Source organism: Ailuropoda melanoleuca, chromosome 19, assembly GCF_002007445.2.
Source record: "Ailuropoda melanoleuca isolate Jingjing chromosome 19, ASM200744v2, whole genome shotgun sequence".
Classification (NCBI taxonomy): domain Eukaryota; kingdom Metazoa; phylum Chordata; class Mammalia; order Carnivora; family Ursidae; genus Ailuropoda; species Ailuropoda melanoleuca.
Genome location: NC_048236.1, coordinates 13,994,605 through 14,015,952, shown reverse-complemented (window position 1 = coordinate 14,015,952; position 21,348 = coordinate 13,994,605). Strand labels below are relative to the sequence as shown.

Sequence of the window (21,348 nt, the reverse complement as noted above, 5' to 3'; positions counted from 1 at the left end):
CGCTGCATGTAGATAGCTGCCCTAGAACATCGATGAAAGCCAGGTTCCAAAACAGCAGCAACTCCCTGTGAAAACACGTCTGCCTGAGCAGGCATGAACACGAATGTGTGCCCACAGGCCAGAAAAAACAGTGCAAATGTGTAGGAGAGCCAGGCGAGCCTGACGTGGTGGTATAGAGAGATGCTAAGTATGTCGGGACAAAAATGTGTGTGTGGGGGGGTGTTTTACAGAGATTATTTCTGTTTACTAGTATCTGTTAGTCCTGGTCTTGTTTTTAATTTATGCTGCCATTCATTCATGTGAATTTCCTTTTGAGGCCCCTGGCCTTCTTTTCACAATTACGTTTTTAAATATATTACTCAGGTAAGACTCAACTTTTTTGAAATAGGTGGTGTTCAGGAGCACGTCATTTAAATATTTTCTTTTNATTTTCTTTTCTTTTTTTTTTTTTTTTAAAGATTTTATTTATTTATTTGACAGAGATAGAGACAGCCAGCGAGAGAGGGAACACAAGCAGGGGGAATGGGAGAGGAAGAAGCAGGCTCATAGCGGAGAAGCCTGATGTGGGGCTCGATCCCACAACGCTGGGATCACGCCCTGAGCCGAAGGCAGATGCTTAACCGCTGTGCCACCCAGGCGCCCCCATTTAAATATTTTCTAATTAGGCTGCCAGACATTTTTCACTTGTCTGAGGGTAGTTGGATAGCAGTTATTTTGTTCATTGTTTGCATTTTGAATTAGAATTTATTGGGACCATCATATTTCATTGTATTAAATGTTTAAAGATGCTGTAATTGGGAAGATTAGACTATAAGGCTGTGGTCGGAGTCGCCTTTAATAGTCTGACCTGGAGGCCTGTGATTCAGCCACATGCTTGGATGCAGTCACACGTTACAAGCTAAACTGGATTGGACTGGTTTGATACTGGGAGGAGGCCCTTTAGGGCTTGAAGTGTTCCCATAGGAGGTTGGATTAGTGTTGATGAGGTGATTTTTTTTTCCCTTCAGAACCAGGTCTGCCCTTAGGCTGCAGAACCCAGAGGTATGAGGGTGTGTAAGTGTGTGTTCATACACCACACAATATGGGCTCTGCTGTCTGTGGGCATTGGCTAGGCATAGACACAGAGCCCTGAAGGTGATTAATTTTTTGAAAAGTCACAAGTATTTCACTTTGTGAGGCAAAATCAAATTGCTTATTTACCTTTTCAAATAAACTCAAAACAGTTGAATTCTCAGAGCTCACTGTGAAAGGCTGGTACGTTTTATAGCAGTTTCTACAGTAAGTGTTCTGGGCCACAGCCCTACTTTTTGTTGTATCTGTGATTTAAAAAAAAAAAAAGCATCTAACAGAAAATGTAATACATTAACATAAAACATTCAAATAAAGTAAAAGGGTATGCATTGAAATGTGATTTCTTTCCCCAGATTCCCAGTACCATTTCCGAGAGGCAACTGTTCAGTTTCTTTCATATTCTTCCAGAAATTTTCTGTGCATATACAACCACTAATTTTTTGGTGGGGGGGAGGGTCAGCTCTGTTGAGGTATAATTTACATTAAGCACCTAATCTTGAGCAATGTTAGAATCTTTTCTAAAACACAGTTGAGAGAATGGCATATATGTTGTTTCACATTTTTCTTTCCTCTTAATTTATTTTGGATGTCTTTCCATATCAGCAGAAATAGGTTTACCTTATTCTTTTAAAATACTGTGACTGTTCTAATGTGTGGATGTAACATAATTTATTTAATAGCATCGTACTGATGGACATTATGTTTTTTGCTATTAAAAAGTGTTGGACTTTGTGTCTGTGCAAATGTGTGAATATGCTGGTATAATAAGGTCCTAGAAGTAGAATTTCTTTTTTTTTTTTTAAAGATTTTATTTATTATTTATTTGACAGAGAGAGACAGCCAGCGAGAGAGGGAACACAAGCAGGGGGAGTGGGAGAGGAAGAAGCAGGCTCCTAGTGGAGGAGCCTGATGTGGGGCTCGATCCCAGAATGCTGGGATCACGCCCTGAGCTGAAGGCAGATGCTTAACGACTGCACCACCCAGGCGCCCCTAGAAGTAGAATTTCTTTGTCAAAGGGTAATACATTTAAAATTTTCAGACCTATATCTGAATTGTCCACTGGAAGAATTGCATTGAAATACCCCTTCTGCATTGTTTCCCCTCCATAATTCCTTTAAGAAACGTTCCCTTACGTTGTTAATTGCATTCTAGCAGATCTAAACCCCATTCATTTTTTTCTGTTCTTTTTAACATTTACCTTGTTATGCATAAAATTGTGTTTTTTGTTTTTGGTTTGGTTTTTTTTTTTTCTTTTAATAGCTTTTAAGCTATGTGCTAGAGCTGAAATTGCAGGCTTATGTTTCCCTGTTTGGTGTGCGAGCTATTAGTCTAAGCATGTATGTGTTAATAGTTTAGGGGAAAAGTGATCAAATAAGTTGGCAAATTTCAGAGTGCTGTGATTATGTAAGAAGTTAGAATGCCAGCAGTGGGGGCTGTCTTGAGATAACATATGAGAAGATGCCTATCACAATACCAGAGCTTTAGGAAGTATGTAACAAATGTCAGATTTCTTCCCTCCCAATGTGCTGCTGCTGACCCACTGAGGACGGGGCATGCTCAGGAGGAGCGGGGCTTTGGTGGAAGACTCCCTTTCCTTGGAAACCTGACATATGCATCTTCATGCTGGCTCCTGTTGGCATTGTTACCCTTCTCTAACACTAGGATTTCCCTTATGTGTCAGGAGCAGCCAACATGTCTTCTATCCACCTGTTTTTCTTTGAGAGATCCATCTGTTTTATTGCAATACTGCTTTGACTCATTTTCAGATTCATATTCCTTTGTTATTTTGTGATATGAAGTAGCTTAATATTTTATTTTCTACCAGAGTAAAAAATAAGTTGATTTATATCACCTTTGGGGGGGAATTTATCCCCTAGTGACAGAGGTTTACTTAAGTTCACTAAAATATAAGTATTGAAAGAATTACTTCTCTATCAATATAAATACTGTTCTCTGGGACGCCTGGGTGGCTCAGTCCTTAAACATCTGCCTTCAGCTCAGGGTGTGATCCCGGCGTTCTGGGATTGAGCCCCACATTGGGCTCCTCCGCTGGGAGCCTGCTTCTTCCTCTCTCACTCCCTATGCTTGTGTTCCCTCTCTCGCTGGCTGTCTTTCTCTGTCAAATAAATAAATAAAATCTTTAAAAACAAAAAAACAAAAAAAACTATTCTCTGTATTTGTTAAAGTGTATGAGGCTGTTATGGGGTTAATTTCTTTGTGAATTGAGTGAGACTTGTAATTCAGTGGGTATCTTTTAATTTCCAACATTAGATTCCAGTCTTAAAGTACTAACAAAGCCCGATGTAAATCATAGTGGTTTTCATTCTTTGCTCTCTGTCTTGTTGGTAGAGAGTCCTTCTGTAGAAAAAAATAGGAAGAAAATTTGAACTAAATTGAGGCATCTAGATTTGAGATAGGGGAAAATTACCTTCTTGGCTTTGATTCTTTCAACAATATGTGCCCAAATATGAGCATAAAGGAATATCTACACCCACTTACGAAACTGTGGGTGGATCTCTTGCATGTTCGCGTTTATTTGCTGGGGAGAGGCGAAGACCATATTACAGGTCTCTCTTTTTTTTTTTCCGCCGAGGGAAGGGGGCCAAGCAGAGAGGCTTTTTGCACCAATAAGAATAGTAAGAACGTGCTAAGCCTGAACTTGATCTAATCCCAACAGTCATCTACAGGAATTTGTTATGGCAGCTGCTCTACCGTCATAGGATAAGGGAGGCATATTTAATGCATATTGTTACTGGGTGATCTATCGAAGAACAAACGTTGAGTGACGCACGTGGCTTCGTGCTTCTGTGTGTAAGTGGATGCGTAGTGTTCTGGTCATACAGAGGTTGTTCTAAGACTGATTTCTAGGTAAATGGAGGGTTTTGTTGTTGTTGTTGTTGTTGTTATTGTTGTTTTAACTTCCCCAGAATACCTTTCAGCTCCTTGCATGCTGCCGAGGATGTACTAGTTTTCCAGCCAGGCCTGACCGTGTATACGCCCAGCTATCTGCTTTGTCTGTGCACATACTCAAGGAGTGAAACACACCAGAAAAAGTCAGGCTTCAGAGCAGATTGGTTTCATGGTGACTCCATGATGACCAGCTTCAAATGGTTGCGACCAGCAGCCTTTTCTACCCGGGTTAATTCACCCCTTCTCTCCCTCACACTGCCTTTTCCTCCCTCACTGTCAACTGGTGATCTGCACTCCTGCTCTCAGACAATATCGAAGCCAGCAAGTGAAATGTCTTTCTTTTTGCTACCAAAGACACAAAGCTGCCTTCGTTTGCATCCGTCCTAGCCCGTCCTAGCCCGTCCTAGCCCGTCTTTGCTCCTGATAGGGGATGAATCCTCTCTCCACCTATCCAAGGCCTGCACCCCTCCTCCTGAGCTCTGCATCAGGACACCTTCTTTCTTGTTACATTAAGGTTTTCTCTCTCCACAGATCTTTCTCCTTGCATTTTAAGCACACCAGAGCCCCTTTGCTCATTACACAATAAACAAAACTTCTCTTTTAACTCCGTGCTTTTTTTTCCATCTACCGCCTTACATCATTCCTTTCCTTAAAGGCCAGACTTCTTGAAAGAGTTGTCTCTACCCTCCATTTTCATTTCTTCACTCCATATCCATTCTTCACCCAACTCTAATGTGGCCACTGGCCCCATAATCCACCAAAACTCTTCTGAGGTCATGAATGACTTCCATGTGGCTAAATCCAGTGGACATTTTTCACGCCCCATTTTTCTTCCCAGTCTTTGGCCCTACTGTCCATTCTTTTCTTCTTGAAATCCTACTCTTTTTCTTCAGCTTTTATGGCACTTCCCTGGCCTGGTGTCCGTCATGTTTCGTGGGCTCTTCCTGCTCAGCTCCATCTGCAGACTCAGCCAGAAGGCCAGTACATGTTGGAAGTATCTAAGGGCTGCCTGCTAACTTTCTTTGCTCTCTGTGTTGACTCTCATTCGTGCCCACACCCCTCTGATCTGTGGATTTGACCTCCTGGATGTCACCTGGCCTGTCTACTTCTCTCCACCACTGCCACATTCTTTTGCATTGCAAGCCACTATGGTTCCCTACCTGGATTCTGTGGGAATACTTTCACCACTTGAGATTTCTTCTGCATCTAACCTCAGACCTGATCATTTAGTCTCCTGTAATCCTCCTTAATTCATTTCACTGATTTTCCATAGTTCTTGGAAAAACATTCAGAATCTTTGAAGAAGTTCCTGAGATTCTGCAGCATCTTGGCCCCTGCATCCATCCCACCATCTGTTACCATGTGTCCCCTTGCAATGGGCTCCCCTCCCTGGCAGTGGTCTTGTTCTCACACACCCTCCATGCATGAACAGATGTAGGCTTTTTCCCTCTGCCTAGGTGCTCTTCCCACCAGGATTTCTCCTGGTTTACTCCTGAACTCCCTTTGGAGCTCTGAGCTCTCCATAGACACAGCGTCTATATTCTTAATGCCTCACTGCCCAGCTCATAGTAGATGCTTATTAAATATTGAATGAATGAATGAACTTGCTAGTTTGTTGACTAGGAAGAATGACTTATAATTAGCATACCAAAGCTCCAAGTTAGGCCTTCTCTCACGTTTTCATTACATTGTTCTTTACATGCCAGTGAGTGCTTTTTAATCACCTGTGTATATGTTCTGTACACTTCGCTTCCCAAGTACTTTCACATGAATCGTCTCTTGAGACCTAGGGCAAATCAGTTGGGTTCTTAAGACCTTATGGCTATAGCAGCCCAAAATGCCTTCCCTCCACCCCCCAGACATAGCTCAAGGTACTCCCTAGGGATAATTGGAATTCTAGATGATTCTTGTAGTTCCTGATTATCTCCTAATTCCTGATTTTTCATTTTTTGTAGAGGGGAACTGAGACACAGGTTTCTGGATGTGTGTTCACAGTGAGAGAGCAAGTTAGGACTAAATCACTGAACACCTGAATCACAGCCCTGTCACTTTTTTTCACCTCAGTAGAGCCTTTTCTCTCAAATATGTAAAAATTGTCTTTTGAAAATTTTTTTTAATTTGAAAAACAGTGGTAAAATAATGCATAACATAACATTTGCCGTTTGGTATGTTAATACATTGTTAAACCATCACCACCATCCATCCCCAGAACTCCCCTGCCCAGAACTGCCGGCAACCACCATTCTTTTTTCTCTCCCTCTTTTTTTTTTTTTTAATTGAGAAAGAAAATTGTTGCTCAGTGTCCTTTCAAATGATCAAATATCTCAAATCACAAAGTTTATTTAAGTGGTTTTGATTTTGATTAAAAAATCTGTCACCAAATGCTGTCTTTTCCAAATTTCATTATTTTACAGTGTATTCCAGAGTTAGGCCACTGTGAAATATGTCTCCACCCCCTCCCCCAAGTCCTAAATGTGTCCTTTTCCTCTAGATTTAAGCAATAAAAATCAATACTGGATAAGAGAGAAAAGGTTTGCTGTCTCCTCCTGAGAGTCTAAGGCAGTAGGCGTGTTTGTGTTTGTGTCTGCTTTGTCTTTGTCTTGTTACATAGTTATCTGATAGTATGGTGAAATTTTTTTTTTTTTGGCCAGCGTAGAATATGGATAATTTTGAAAGAAAATGAAAGATATAGTAGAGACAAGAGGAATTTTAAGATGATTTAGTTTCCAGACTTGCCTGATAAGAATCATCTGGGGGAGGGGAGTACTTTGTAAAACTATGGATGATGAGGGCTTTCCCCGTCTTTTTTCATCCTGGATGAGGGCCCTAAACCCACTCCAAGTGGGGGAAGCAGTGTATCGTATATATAGATGAGTACTGGTTTGGTGACAATCTGGAACTACATCTCTTTTCTTGGAGTTTATTTTCCTGAGTATGCTGGTACACACACTGACACACATACACTCTTCCTTGTGGTTCTTGTATTACCATCATCAGTATCACTTTCTCCACCAGCAGAAGCATACATTCTTCTGTGTTTTCTTTATCTTGATTTTTCAGCTTCATGTTGGGTGTTTTCAGTTGATAATGCCAGCATAGTGCAGCAAATTGGTCAGGCTTTGTACTGAGACACTTGGGTTCAAATGCTGTCTGCCCCTTGTCGGTTGGCATTCTTGTTCAAGTTGTGTAATCTCCTTAAGTTTTTCCATCTGTAAATCCAGGATGCTAACAGCCCACTGCGTGGCGTTGTTGGCGTTGTTGGGGAGATTGAGCTAATGCTTTGAAGCCTTCGCTGCATGGCCTGCCACATAGTAGTAGTTATCAGTATGTTTTAATTCCTGTTGTTTATTGTTATTTTATAAGACATTCCAACAGGCAACTTCACCAGTAGCTGAAGTTGAAGGCACGTGAGAGCATTAGAAGGGAGGACTCGCACCTAGAAGCAGTAATTTATGCTTTTTGAAACTTTATAATTTATCCCTTGCTGGTTGTTTTCAGTGCATGCCTGTTTTCCAGATTGTTTGCAGCAGAGACAGGCCTTTAGGAAACCTCAAAAGGACGTGTGTTTAGTTCATGGAGAAGCTATGACATCGTATCCTATTCCATGTGGATTTTTATAAGGATTTGAAATCCTGATTGGAAGCTGTAGGTGGTAGCTATGTCTGTAGAAATTAACGGAAAGAAAAGGAGCAAACCTGGGGTGGAAAATGGAATCAGTGGTATCAGACGGTACCTTCTAGCCCTCAGAGCTCTTTCATTTCTTCATTATTTATCCATTTCTCAACATTCATGTGCTGAGCATTATACTTCATACTGAAGCTATAAACATGGATAAAACACAGCCTCTGCCTTTAGGCTGCCCACTGTCCATTGTGAGAGACAGACATGTGCACGTTACAACAAATTGTGGTAAATACACAAATAAAGATAGTAGACAGCATTTGGAAACAGAGAAAACCAGGTCTTACAGGAAGAATATGAGTTGATCAGCTAGTGTCATGTATGGGGGTGAGGTAGGCAGTGGACATTTATTTCCTGAGCAAAGAGACAAAAAGAAAACCTGATGTGTTTTTTTTTTTTTTTTTTCTTTGGGAAATGGACTCTGCTCCTCACATTCTCTCATGATTCCTAAAATGGAAAATTTCCCAAACATAGGAAGAAGGTTTAGATCCTGGGTAGCCAAAACTTAGGTCTGTATGTATCCACACAATAAATAATTATTGAGTGTCAATTGAGAGCCAGCACAACCAAATAAATTCTATGAATTTAAATAAATTTTGCATACTTTGAAAAAAATCCAGATTTGGACTTTGACTGTTGATATTAGATCTGTCCTTTCAGCCATTATCATGTTTTTGCTTCAGAATTTGTTAATCTGGTATTTGCACCAACGCACTCTTCTCTTAGCTAACTTTTATCAGTGTCCCCTCAAGTATGTTCCAATGGCCATTTCTAAGTACTTTCTTTCCAGGTATTTTGACGTTGTTTCATGTTCCTTGTAGTTGAACGTTTCAGTGTTTGGCATGGTGTAATGTGGAAGCCTTAAGCAGTTTCTTGTGCTAATGTTCAACCATTTATAACACTGTGTACATCAAATTTTCTCTCAGAATCTGATCTAATTCTCATGTGAGCTAATATTTTAATAAAGTATTTGGGGATTGGAAAGTTACTTTGGCGTGTCTGTTCCAAAAAAATATCTTCTACAGTTTTCTTTTTTCTTTTTTTTTTTTTAAATAGATTTTATTTATTTGAGAGAGAGAGAGAGAGAGAGGACACGAGCATGGGAGAAGGGTAGAGGGAGAGGGAGAAGCAGGCTCCCCGCCGAGCAGGGAGCCCGATGATCTACAGTTTTCATGTTCTGTTAGTTTGGCTGTTAGTGTGGGTGGTAACGTATATAAAATATATTAGTATATATGTTAATAAATAATATATATCCATATACATTCCAATATATATGTAAATGCCCATACACATATACGTGTGTATATGCCTGTAGTTGTGTGTGTGCGCATGTGTGTGTAGTCTATTGTATATAATTCTTTGTCTAGAGAAGAACACTCTTTTAACATGGTTGTTGTATGAACAATAAACATTACTTTTATCCAAAATTATTTTGTATTATGGCAGTAGCCACTTTAATATCTTTTGGCCCTTTATTTTTGAAATAAATTAAGGGTCCCAAGCATGCATATAAGTAGATTGCACTTTTTGGCCTTACTTTTAGTTTCATCTTATGGCCTTATCCTGGTTTTATATTTGCACTGTAGAATTTGTTATCTTGTTGTGCTTTTCTTTGTAAGCTGTTTTTAATCGTTTATGCAAGAAAGGTAGGGTATAGATGTATGTTTTAAAAAGTTGTTATCTATGAAGAATGAGTCATTCAGGGAAGATTATATTTTCATAGAATAACAACACAAGTTAAGATTTAGATAAATGGCTCTTTTCCCATAAAAGACTAATAATACGTATTACTTTCAGTGGCAGAGTGTTACAATATGTGATTTTGAAAGGTTTGCAGAAAATAAGGAAATTAGAATGATTAATGCATTACAGGAACCTGGGTGCCGCCTTGCACACGTATACAGTGTAGTAGACTTCGGTTAGTCAGACCTAAAAATGGGAACGTAATTTCCTATTGAAGTTCCACAAAAAGGAGATCTTAAACTGAAATAAAACCTTTCGAATGGAAATACAAACCTTCTGTAGGTGGAAAACAGCTGAAGTTTTTAAAGGTGATCTGATCCCAGGGAGACTGTAAGGAAGAAGGAAAGTAGAGTCGGGTCACAGCACAAGCCTCTCCTGGCAGCTCCAGGCAGAGTGGAAAGGCAGATTGGAAGACTGAAAATGACCGAACGCCTAGGAGATGAGCTTGAGGAGGGATAGAATTTTGAAAACTTTTAGGCTGCTAGTTTTTCATAGTGGTTTTACAGTTTTTTTTTTTTCTTTTTTACTTTTTGCTGAATTGTGTCCACTATTTCATAGAGGAACACCACTTCGGTTTTTGTTCCTTTAAAGTGTTAAAAGTCACGATAAAAGAGGTGACTTACCCAGACTCAGTGTATTATACAGCTGCCTTTGTGCTGAAAGGACTATGTCATTCTGAAGGAAGTTTTATGTTTTATTTTCTTAGTCAAAAACTTGATTCTTCAATGACTTTATTCATTCCCTCTGGGATTACTCAGTGTTTACGTTCTTGCTAATGGCAGGGTTCTTGCAACAACGAGCCCTTTCTTGTTGGGAGGTTTGATAAACTCAGAAAGGCCGGTTTTTATTTCTTCAAAATGTGTGAACTTTACGGAAGCAAAACAGTTTTTTGAACCTTGTTTTGTTTTTGTCTAGACTTATATTCGCCTATTTAGTAAACTCGAATTTGGCAGATTCTTCAGAAAGCTTCCGTGTGAATAAAAAATTGTTTTTAGAAGTATGCCATTTACCTACATTGCTGTCAGTAGATTTATTGGTTCTATAATAAATGTAGGATCACTTTTAAGTGATCATATTGGTGCCTATGAAAAACGTTAACGAATTTCTTAATATTTCCCAGGAAATAGGTAGGTAGGTCATGCTAGTAATACTTCAAGGTTATGAACACTTTACAAAGTGGTATTAAAACTATAAGTAGATTTCTTCGGACGTCTGCTTTCTTAGCAGATAAAGGAAGACTACAAATTGCTGCTTATCTTCCTAAGATTAGTAATCTATTTTCAAAGAGTTTTTCATGTGAACAGCTTTCCAAGTAGTATTCAAAATAATTTGCATTTCAGTCCTCCCCCATGACCTCGGAGCCCTCCCACTCTTTGTGCAGTTCCCAAATGATTATTTTGAGCAAACCAGAACGTGGACTTTGTTGAGAGCCTTCCTTAGAGCTCGACGAGTAGGTTCTTACGGAGTGATTTTGGGGGTGGATACCACTCTTTTTGAGTTTTACAGTTTCCACATTTGATTCTGCATTCTTTTAATGCTTTGTCTTTGAGATGAATGTTTCCCGACTGGCTTTTGGCCTTGTGTTAAGTTTCCAACGAACCTATTTTGCTGCTTTCCCTACAAGGCGTATTTGGGAAATCTTTTCCGGTCTTGTATATAGACAGACCTAGCTTTAAAGTATCCCCGTGGTTTAGAGTATCATGGAAGTCTCACAAATTAGAAAGAGTTGAAGTCTGGTGTACGAGAATGTGTGTGCGCGCACGTGCACGCATGCGTATCCACAGGCATGCTCATATGCAATCTTGGGAAGATACAACGTAGTGCTTATTAGTAGTGCTTAGTCTTTCTTTTATGATTCGGAATTAACCAACCTGCTTACCAACTTATCTGTAGATATATACTGAGTGTCTGCTAATTCTATGCCACTCTTTGTCTCAGCAGAAGGATAAAATACAAAAGTTTATTAACACATGGTTCTCGCTCACTTAGAGTTGGCCAGTTGTGAGAAGCAAGATGTGCATACACGTTAAACAGTGAATTAATAGGGCAGGGAAGTATGTGATTATTCCGTATACCAAATTGACCAGCACAGGCCCAGGAGTAAATGGAATTCAGGGAACAGAGAGAAAAATGAGGGTGGTGAAGATGAGTGAGGGCTCCGCAAAGGAGATGGGGCTTGATCTCTGCTCGCAAAGATGAGTGAATAGTGAGAAGACAGCAATGACAGGAAATGGCATCCTGTCCATTGGGTGGTGGATGCCACGGATGTGGCATTGAACTAAAACATAAACCTTTGTGTTTGGGGAGAAACATTGAGAGGATGCTCGTTGGATTGGAAGGATGCTGTTGGAATAGTAGAGCTTAAATAGGTTGAATGGGACAGATATTCATATATATTTTGATGATGAAGAATTCGTAGACTTTGTCGAAAGTTATATACATTCAGATTTTTATAATTTCCTTGCTGCACTTGGTTTTGGCACCCACAAGTTTCTGAGATAAGTCATCAGTGTTAAATATTTGATGAAAGTCTCTATTTCAACACAGGCTTAGTATTAGTATTTGCAAAAGTGTTTTGTAAGTAGGTCAACATGTAAGTGTAATGTTGAATTCGCATGTGAGAAAACTTAAATTAATTACAGTGAATTTTTTCCTAGGCCGGACCTGATAGACATGAATACTGTTGCTGTTCAAAGCAACCTTGCAAATTTAGAGCACGCTTTTTATGTAGCAGAAAAAATTGGTGTTATAAGACTTCTGGATCCTGAAGGTGAGTTGCTGATTAGATGTAGACTGGCATGAAAGTCTGATCAAAAGTAATCTACCAGCATTTTGAAATAATTTATGTTGCTGCTTATAGATGTTGATGTCTCCTCACCTGATGAAAAATCAGTAATAACTTACGTGTCATCTCTCTATGATGCATTTCCCAAAGTCCCTGAAGGTGGCGAAGGTATTGGTGCAAATGTGAGTATTGGTTTTTCCATGCTAGAAGCTGCTGCTTCAGTAATGACCAGTTGACTGAATTCTTTGATAAAGCTTTTTACAGTATCTAAATATGAAATATTCTTTTTTAAAAAAAGATTTTATTTATTTATTTGAGAGAGGGAGAGGGAGCACGAGCAGGGCTAGGGGCAGAGGGAGAAGCAGACTCCCCACTGAGCCCGATGCGGGGCTTAATCCCAGGACCCTGAGATCATGACCTGGGTCGAAGGCAGATGCTTAGCTACTGAGCCACCCAGGCGTCCCAATATCAAATATTCTTTAAGGAATTTGAGTTAGGATGCTATTTAATAAACCAGTCCTGTTTGCATTTTTATGACACTATTCCACCGTTACCATGAAAGCATGACTCAAAAAAAATTTGGTCTTTGTCATAAATAAAGTAGGCTGTTTTGAGTTATATAACCTTTTATAAATAAAAGCTCTAAACCACCGAATTTTGGAGGTTTTCATTTTTAACCTGCTAACCTGCCGATATTTTACATTTGCAGTGTTTGATATCTTTCCGTATGTAGAATATCTCACTACTTCTTCTTTTTTTTTTTTTTTAAAGATTTTCGTCTTATTTATTGGACAGAGAGAGAGACAGCGAGAGAGGGAACACAAGCGAGGGAAGTAGGAGGGGGAGAAGCAGGCTTCCCACGGAGCAGGGAGCCTGATGTGGGTCTCGATCCCAGGACCCCAGGATCATGACCTGAGCCGGAGGCAGTCACTTAATGGCTGAGCCACCCAGGCGCCCCAGAATATCTCACTTCTGAAATCACTTTCAATGTTACCGACACTCATAATCTCATGAAATAAGTTGGCTAAGAATTCTTTTTCCAATTTAAAGATGATATTTAGAGGAAGGTTATTTGACTTTGCCAAACTGCCAGAGCTACATCGTAAGCAGGGTGAGGTGTCCAGTACAGGGAGCTTTGGACTCCTTATTAGTCCACTGTTTCCCAAAGATTTGTGTGAATTCAGTTCAACTACACGTACTTAGGTATCTCTGGAAGAGAACAGGAAACCCTGCAGGCGTTATGAATTTGAGGATGAGCCTCTTCACCCTGGGCGTCTCCTCTTCTTGCAGATTCTTTTTGCTATTTCATTTCAAAGATTTTGGAACTCATCTTGGTGAGCTCTCTTTTCTGGTCTCTTTCTCACCTCTGTGTGCTCTTGTTTCTAGATTTAGTTCCATTCTCTTTGTCTTGTTCTTTCTGTCAGAGGTTTATGCTCTCCTGATCCCTGAGTAACTTGCTCCCATGCTCATCCTCCGCTATGATGTCTGCCAGGTCAGTACTGGGCATTGCTTGAGAGTGTTTCTTGTGCTCAAGCCTTGTCTTACCTTCTTACTCCCTTCCCCCTGTTTCTGACTCTTACCCCTTCACCGTAGAACTAGGGTGAGAGCTTTTTCATACACTTCCATCTCCATTGTTTTTCTCTTCCCATCAGTATTGCACATTGTCACCAGATTGATCTTCCTAAAACCTGATGTCTTTAGCTTGAAAACTTTCAGTGATTACATATGGCTTGTGAGGTGAAATCCAGTCTATTCTGACATCAAAATTTTGCATATGTTGGGGCGCCTGGGTGGCTCAGTCCTTAAGTGTCTGCCTTCGGCTCAGGTCATGATCCCAGAGTCCTGGGATCGAGCCCCGCATTGGGCTCCCTGCTTAGCGGGGAGCCTGCTTCTTCCTCTCCCGGTGCCCCTCCCCAAGTTGTGCTGTCTCTCTCACTCTGTTGAATAAATAAATAAGATCTTTTTAAAAAATGCTGCATATATTAATTCTGCTTGCCTACTTTTTTAGCTACAGTGTTTCAACACACACTGTCTGCTGGTACCCGGGGCATTTCTAGTTCAGAGTCATGACTCACTCGGGACTCCCTATCTTTTGTCCTCCCCCCACCCACCAAAGAATTATTGTTACAGAACTGCTCAGGGACAACCTTTCCCAAGAACCCTTTGGTGACCTTCTTCAGGCACATTTATGCTTACCCGATTATTATCTCAGCACTTAGCATATATTACCTGTTTCAGGTTTTTCAACACTTAATTAAATACTGCTTTTCATTTTGATTAACTGTTTATATTATGACTCTCTTGCCTCCCCATCTAGACAGTGACTCTTTGATAAAAGGTATTATTCTTAAAGTATTAAATTCTTATTGCAACACTTAGCACAATACTTTATATGTAATAAGCACTCAACAGATACTTAATTGAACATAGCGGGTGACAGCCTTCCAGTTTCCTCCATTTTTAAAGTTTGTTTAATGAGTAATCCTATTGTATACATTTCCTATAGTTTGCATTCCTGCCTCCTTTTCTACATATCATATAGATCTTTGAGTTTCAGATAGACAGTAGATTTAGATCTAGAAAGGTTGGCAGACAATGGCAGCTAACCTGGCTTGTACACACTATTACTCCCTCTTCCTGGGTGCCTGGAAAACATCCCCAAAATAATCACAGTGTTTTTTCCTTCTGCATTTGGATGCAGCCTCAGAAGCCTTCTTAACACAGTGCCCCAGGCAGCCACTGTCTCTGAATCAGAAGTAGCACTCATTGGGCTACTCTTCTTTGTCAAATGTTGCTAGCATATTTTTAAAGCTGTTTATGTGGGACTGGGTGGAAAGTGAGAAGACATTGAGCTGGTTCTGACTGTCCGGCTTAAAGACATATAAATTCTCAAAATGACCTCTGACTAAGTAGTGTTAGATTTGAATGTTACTCTCTGCAGACATGGATCTTTTCTGTCATTTTATTGTTTCAGGACGTTGAAGTCAAATGGATTGAATACCAGAATATGGTGAACTACCTCATTCAGTGGATTAGACACCATGTGACCACAATGTCTGAGAGAACATTTCCTAATAACCCTGTGGAGCTTAAGGTCTGTGTCACTGTAGAAGTTACAAAGGACTGAGTTGATTATTAAACTTCTTTAAAAAATATTTTATTTTATTTTATTTATTTTTTTAGAGAGAGAGAGTCTGTGAGTGGGAGTGGGGGCAGAGGGAGAGAGAGAATCTTAAGCAGACTCTGTGCTAAGCATGGAGTTGGATTCAGGGCTCGATCCCATGACCCTGAGATCATGACCTGAGCCAAAATCAGGAGTTAGATGCTTACCCAACAGAGCCTCCCAGGTGCCCTGATTATTAAACTTATAAATAATGTTATAATAATTCCATAATTCCAGAAGTTCAAGAAAAATTGCCCTTGGTAAGCCACTAATAAATAGGCAATTTTAAAATTTATTCATCTCCTATTATTCAGAGAAAATAGAGGTAGATTTTAATAATTAAAACATAACAGCAGCAATATCTTAAAGAAATTTATAGTCCCTTAGCTTTGAGTTGTTGAGAGTAGTAGGATATAATTTGAGAGACCTTGGAACTGACATTACCAAAGTGTTTTTGGAGCATGGGGAATGCTTGGAGCCTACCAGTTGGATGGCCGAGGCAGGAGGCTCTCTGGGAAGCCAGTACAAGTTTAACAGTGGTTGGGAATGTGCCTGTGGTTGAACCCTGTTAAAAACTGCTTCAGAGGCTTCATTTTATATAGCAAGAGGTATATACTCTCACCGTGGAATCAAAAATACACACCTGACTTCCAGTATCAATGAATTCACTTAGTAAAACATTTGCTACTTATCTAAAAACAGGTCCACCTCTGTGAGGCAAAAACATTATAGAAATATCAAGGAATTATAGATATGTACACTTATTGAAGAATATTGTCTCATTTTTTATATTTGGGCTTGTAAAAACAAAGTCGTCTGCTTTATTTCAAGAAACTGATCATGTGAATATTAATAACAAAGTCTTAATTCCTTGAATTATAGGCTTTTTTTTTTTAAATCAAACTGGAATTGCAAAAACTGTAATAACCCGGGTGGATCCTATAAAGTTATTCATTGTGTTCGTGCATCTGTACAGAACATCTGTGGAACAGTTTTTATTCACATTGCCATGGGGAGTTTGTCCCTGGCACAAAGTTACTTGGCACGGGTAGATATGATGCTTTTTAAGTGTTCTAAAGTTGTTTGTGTGATGTCTCCCTGTGTGGATGCAAACCTTTCCAGGGCCAGAAAGATTCCCCCTTCCTTCGCCCCAGCCACCAGGCGTGGTCTGTAGCACATAATGGCATTGTGAACTCATATTCTAATGGATGTCCCGAAGCATTGCAATTTCAGTTCAAAGCGATTTTCACATTTCAAGTGAGCTTATTTCCAGATGGATTCCTGTTGTCCAGACACTTGGGTAAATTTGTACTGGCTTCTGATGAATGCAGATTCTTAAAGTTTTGGAAGAAGTTTGAGGACTGCACAGATTACTTGCTGGTGCTCAGGATAGCACGTCATACACGGAAGAAAACATCATGGGCAATACCAATAGTTTCATTAGCTAGCAAAACACTGAATGGACTCCTTCAGAAATGTGGCTGCCTGAGGTTTTACAGGGAATTTTAAAAAAAACAGCATGAATTAAAATGAAATAATTAGTATATATTTATTAAATGTGGATATGTTTTATCTACATAATTTTTATGAAGGTCCTTTTTAATGTAATAAGTTATATTTAAGAGATTTTCAGATTAGTATCTACAAACCAGATAATTTAATTATATGGTTGAAACTTCTATAATAAAAGCAGCAGCCAATAGAATCTATATTTGTTTATTAAAAGATCTGTTTAACTTGGGACATTGAAACCAAGGTTAGCTATGTGATAAGAATTGGGCCATGGAAACCAAGGTTTAGCTATGTGATAAGAATTCTGTGTGATAGAATTCTATTTCCAAGGCTAGATCCATGATACAGAAGAGAACACTTTTTTCTTGATAGGAATTGCATCAGATTATTTTTACAAAAACTAAAAGCTAAATTTAGCAGCATTTGGAAAGTGCATCTTTTAAAGGATGTGTTTTCTTGTTTGTATGATGAGAGATTTTAGGTAGAACCCTTCTAAACACTGCCATGGTTTATTACTATCCAGATCCCTACATGGCATGTGTTGAATCATGGCTCACGTCGGTAATTACACCCTTGTCAAATCTTGCATACTGTAACCTAGTCACTGACTAGCTGGGAATTGGTATTGTCCTTAGGTGTCAGTTTTATAAAGGAATGCCACTGAATGCATGTGACACAGTAAATAGCACTTGAAGTGGTAACATTATGCGGTAATGAAAATAGGTCTTTGAAGTTTGGGCCTTCATTTATTTTCCCTTTCACTTTAGGCACTTTATAATCAGTATTTACAGTTTAAAGAAACAGAAATTCCACCAAAGGAGACAGAAAAATCAAAAATTAAACGCCTATATAAGTTATTAGAGGTAAGCAAAAATTTCCTTTGTACTGTCAGGCACAATCTTTTTTTTTTTTTTTTAATCCTTGCTTCATATTAAATTTTTTTGTTTTTCTCAAGATTTGGATAGAATTTGGACGTATCAAACTACTGCAAGGCTATCATCCAAATGACATAGAGAAAGAGTGGGGAAAACTCATTATTGCCATGCTCGAGAGGGAGAAGGCACTTCGTCCAGAAGTGGAAAGGTAGGCTGGAAGTGTTTTCTGCCATGGATATCAGGCTGGGCATGAGGAGGTGACTCTTTGTTCTCATAGAAGGTACTTAAGTTTGGAGCCAGGCAGACCTAGGACCAATGTTCGTATTTTTCATGTCCTTGTCTGTGTGACCCTGGATAAGTCACTTAGTCTTTCTGATTCTTCATTTTCTTATCCAGAAACACTTCCAATAGGTTTGAGGAGTAATCAGTGAAGTAATGTTTAAATAGGACCTGGTAGGATAGGTTGGTGTGTGAAGTCTTATCTGATCATCTAAATTACCTGTGAGAATTTCCCATACGGGCTTTTAATTCATCAGGGCCTTGATCCAGAAGCTGATATGTAGGTCAGCAGTTAACTTATTTTGTTTCTTGCTATATATTTGCTATGGCCCTCTTTCCATGGGGCAATGGAAACAGGAGTCTAGTCTTTCTCCACTTAGAGGGCAATGAAGTGGCATCTAGAAAACACTCAGGAAATGTTGGTTCAAATTCCCACCTCTACAAATATATTTATTCCATGAAATCATCACTGAATCTATCATTCTCTCTCTCGCACTACACCCAGTTGCGTGGGAAAGCACTGCTTAGTCGTTAGGAGACATTTGTTGAATGAATTTGTCCATTATAGTACTTCCCTCACAGCCTGACTTTGGCACTTGGGAAGGGAATTGTGATCTCCGTTCCTCATGAGCTGTGAGCTCCCTGGGAGCTGGGCCTCCCACTATAAGGCCTGTGTGGTCGGTGCACCTCTCTGGCTGCCTCACTCGACACCATCCTTGCTCTCTCTAGTGTGGCCATACTGACAGTCTCTCAGGAGCCCTGATGTGCCAAGAGGATCTTTGGACCATCTGTTCCCTTGGCAGAGAAGTTTCCTTATCCTCCCTGTCCCTTCACTCCTGATCAGTCTCAGATCCTGGCTCCAGTGTGACTTCCTCAAGAAACTTCCTGTGGTCTTCCAGGCTGGTTCAGATGTCTTGATTATAACTCTCATATTTACATGTATTGTTCCTTCATATCTCAGTTGTAATTTTATATTTGTTTCTGTGATTGTTGGATTAAGGGCCGCCCATTCACAGTTATGGGCTCCAAGAACGTGGAGACAGACTTGTCTTTGCTGTCCTTTGTGTTGCCAGTGCTCAGTGCAGTTCCTGGGACACAGAGAGGCACTTAGTGTACTCATGTTCTTTGTGCCCCACACATGACTTTGCACGTTGATGAAATAGGAAATAATGCATTGAAGATACGAGAGCAGGTCAACTTGTCAGTTTATTAAATTACTGATTACATTCCTGTTAAAGTGTAATATTCTATCTGCATAACTGGATCTAGATCCAAAGTAAGCTTGAAATACCCTGGATGTACCTTTTATGGAGGAGATAATTTTGGGTGATTAAAATTATACACTAAGCTAATCATCGAAAGTAATGGAAAAATGTCTGAGAAAGGATAGGGAGTAGATTTTTAGTTGTCAGAATAGTAGCCTGATTTTAATGCAGTGGTTGGTCAGGAGTTCACGGTCCAGGAGCTAGTCAATCCTGGATAAGATTTTTTGCTCAGTTTGCAGGTCATGTGATCTTAGACAAGTTCATTGACCTCCCTAAGCCTCAGTTTCCTCATTTGTAAACAGGCTGTAATAGTACCTGCCACATTTGGTGGTTGAGTATGAGATGAGGTCATGCATGTAAAATGATTAGTTTATTTCCGGGCACATACTAATTGCTGAATAAATGCTAGAGCGGCTGTTATTATTTCACGCTTCTCTGTTTACTAATTATATTTGACATAATACTCTCAAATTTCCCCTTTCTTGCCATCCGAAAAGAAAAATATCTGCCTTTAGAGTGGAGAAGCAACAGTTTGGCTTTGTAGTGTTGGGAGCACAAAAATGTTTGGTTGGATAAATGCCTTCATTTTTCTTGATGCAACAAGTTTTTTGGCATTAACTATTAATTGCAAATAATAACTATGTGACATGGGAATGTGGAAAAGATAAATGAGAAAGAACCAATGTTCTTTTGCCATGCAATAACCTATCGAAAGGAAAAAACAAGCACAGACAAGTTGAATTTGCAAGCATTGCATTGATACTCTACTTAGCACTTTGGCTTTTAAAAATATAAAGTGACTATAGTAAAATTAGAGGTGACATTCCTGAGAACATGTCATGTAAAGAAAGGCCAGTGGCTACTTTTCCAGCTCATATAACCTGACAAACGACGTGGCGGTTAAAATGGAAATGTACTTTGTTTCTCATCAAACTCATTTGTTTTTAGGTGCTTCTAAGTACCAGTATTTAGCCTTGTGTTACTCAGGACAGACCTGGCCCCTTACAAAAGTCAGGCTGTGATTGAATATTTGTGTTTTTAAGCAGATGATTGGTATTGCCTGAATAGCCTTTACTAATTGTGTCTGGGCTTAAGGGAGGCATCTGAGTTGTTTTCTAGGTGGCTGCAATGGGATGACTCTTGATGAAAATATTTGGCAAATCTTTTCCAGTGACGCCCCGATCAGCCTGCCTTGTCCGTACTTGTAGAGTTTTAATGCGGGCTACAAAAGGCAAACCTCTGCTAGCAAACGCATGGCTTTAGGCGAGATTCTTTTGAATAGTTATCAGCATATTATATGCTGCGTGTTAAATATGCAGGTTGGAGCATATTTAAGGAGGCCTTTGGGCTGTGACATTTAGCTGCCACTTTTCACCGTTAGAAGTAGAGCTTTTAGCAGACCTTCTACTTTTTCGTCTGCTTGGAATGGTCAAAGGAGGAATATCCTTTCAGGACTAAACATGCACAGTAGTAGTTACAGCTACCGAAGCAGCGATTCTGTGTTTAGTAACACTACTAGCACCCGAACCAGTCTGGATTCAAATGAAAACTTTCTCTCGGTTAATTGTGGTCCAACACTGATCAACTCCTGCATTAGCTTCGGCAATGAATCCCTTGACGGACACAGGTATTGGATCCTTGCTGTAGGATGGTTGTACTGTTTGGCGGGGAGGCATTTTTCGGGGGTGGTGAACTCTCTGACTTGAAAGGGAGAGACTTTCATTTGTTCTGTCTCTTCTTTTAGGTTGGAAATGTTACAGCAGATTGCCAACCGAGTTCAAAGGGACAGTGTCATCTGTGAAGACAAACTGATACTTGCCCGAAATGCTCTCCAGTCTGTAAGTTAATTTTAGGGGCCACTGGGATTGGGGTGGAGGGGTCTGTACCTTTGGATGAACTGAAACTTTTGTATAACATTTGGTTGATCTTCGTATTGTCTTCTGAAACTTAAAGCTCGTTAAAGATTGTGATCAGTGTTCACTCTCTTGAGGAACAGTCCGTAAAGAGAAAACCTATTTTTGAACCAAAAGAGAAAACAAAGAAGACCCAAGTAGCTTTTCATTC

At 39.7% G+C, this 21,348-nt stretch overlaps 1 protein-coding gene across 25 annotated transcripts in view; it reads left to right on the top strand.

The window, feature by feature from the left end:
* The window catches only part of DST (dystonin), a 472,609-nt gene that overhangs the window by 288,518 nt on the left and 162,743 nt on the right, over positions 1-21,348 (top strand). For 22 of the 25 annotated variants that reach the window (XM_034648017.1, XM_034648015.1, XM_034648006.1 and 19 more), the window contains 6 exons: positions 12,063-12,175; positions 12,266-12,372; positions 15,165-15,284; positions 17,633-17,728; positions 17,821-17,948; positions 21,029-21,122. In XM_034648017.1, coding sequence (XP_034503908.1) covers positions 12,063-12,175; positions 12,266-12,372; positions 15,165-15,284; positions 17,633-17,728; positions 17,821-17,948; positions 21,029-21,122 — 658 coding nt within the window. Of the gene's footprint in view, positions 1-12,062; positions 12,176-12,265; positions 12,373-15,164; positions 15,285-17,632; positions 17,729-17,820; positions 17,949-20,465; positions 20,912-21,028; positions 21,123-21,348 lie in introns of those variants that run through there. The other 3 variants (XM_011224579.3, XM_019799355.2, XM_002918917.4) reach the window with 3 other exon arrangements.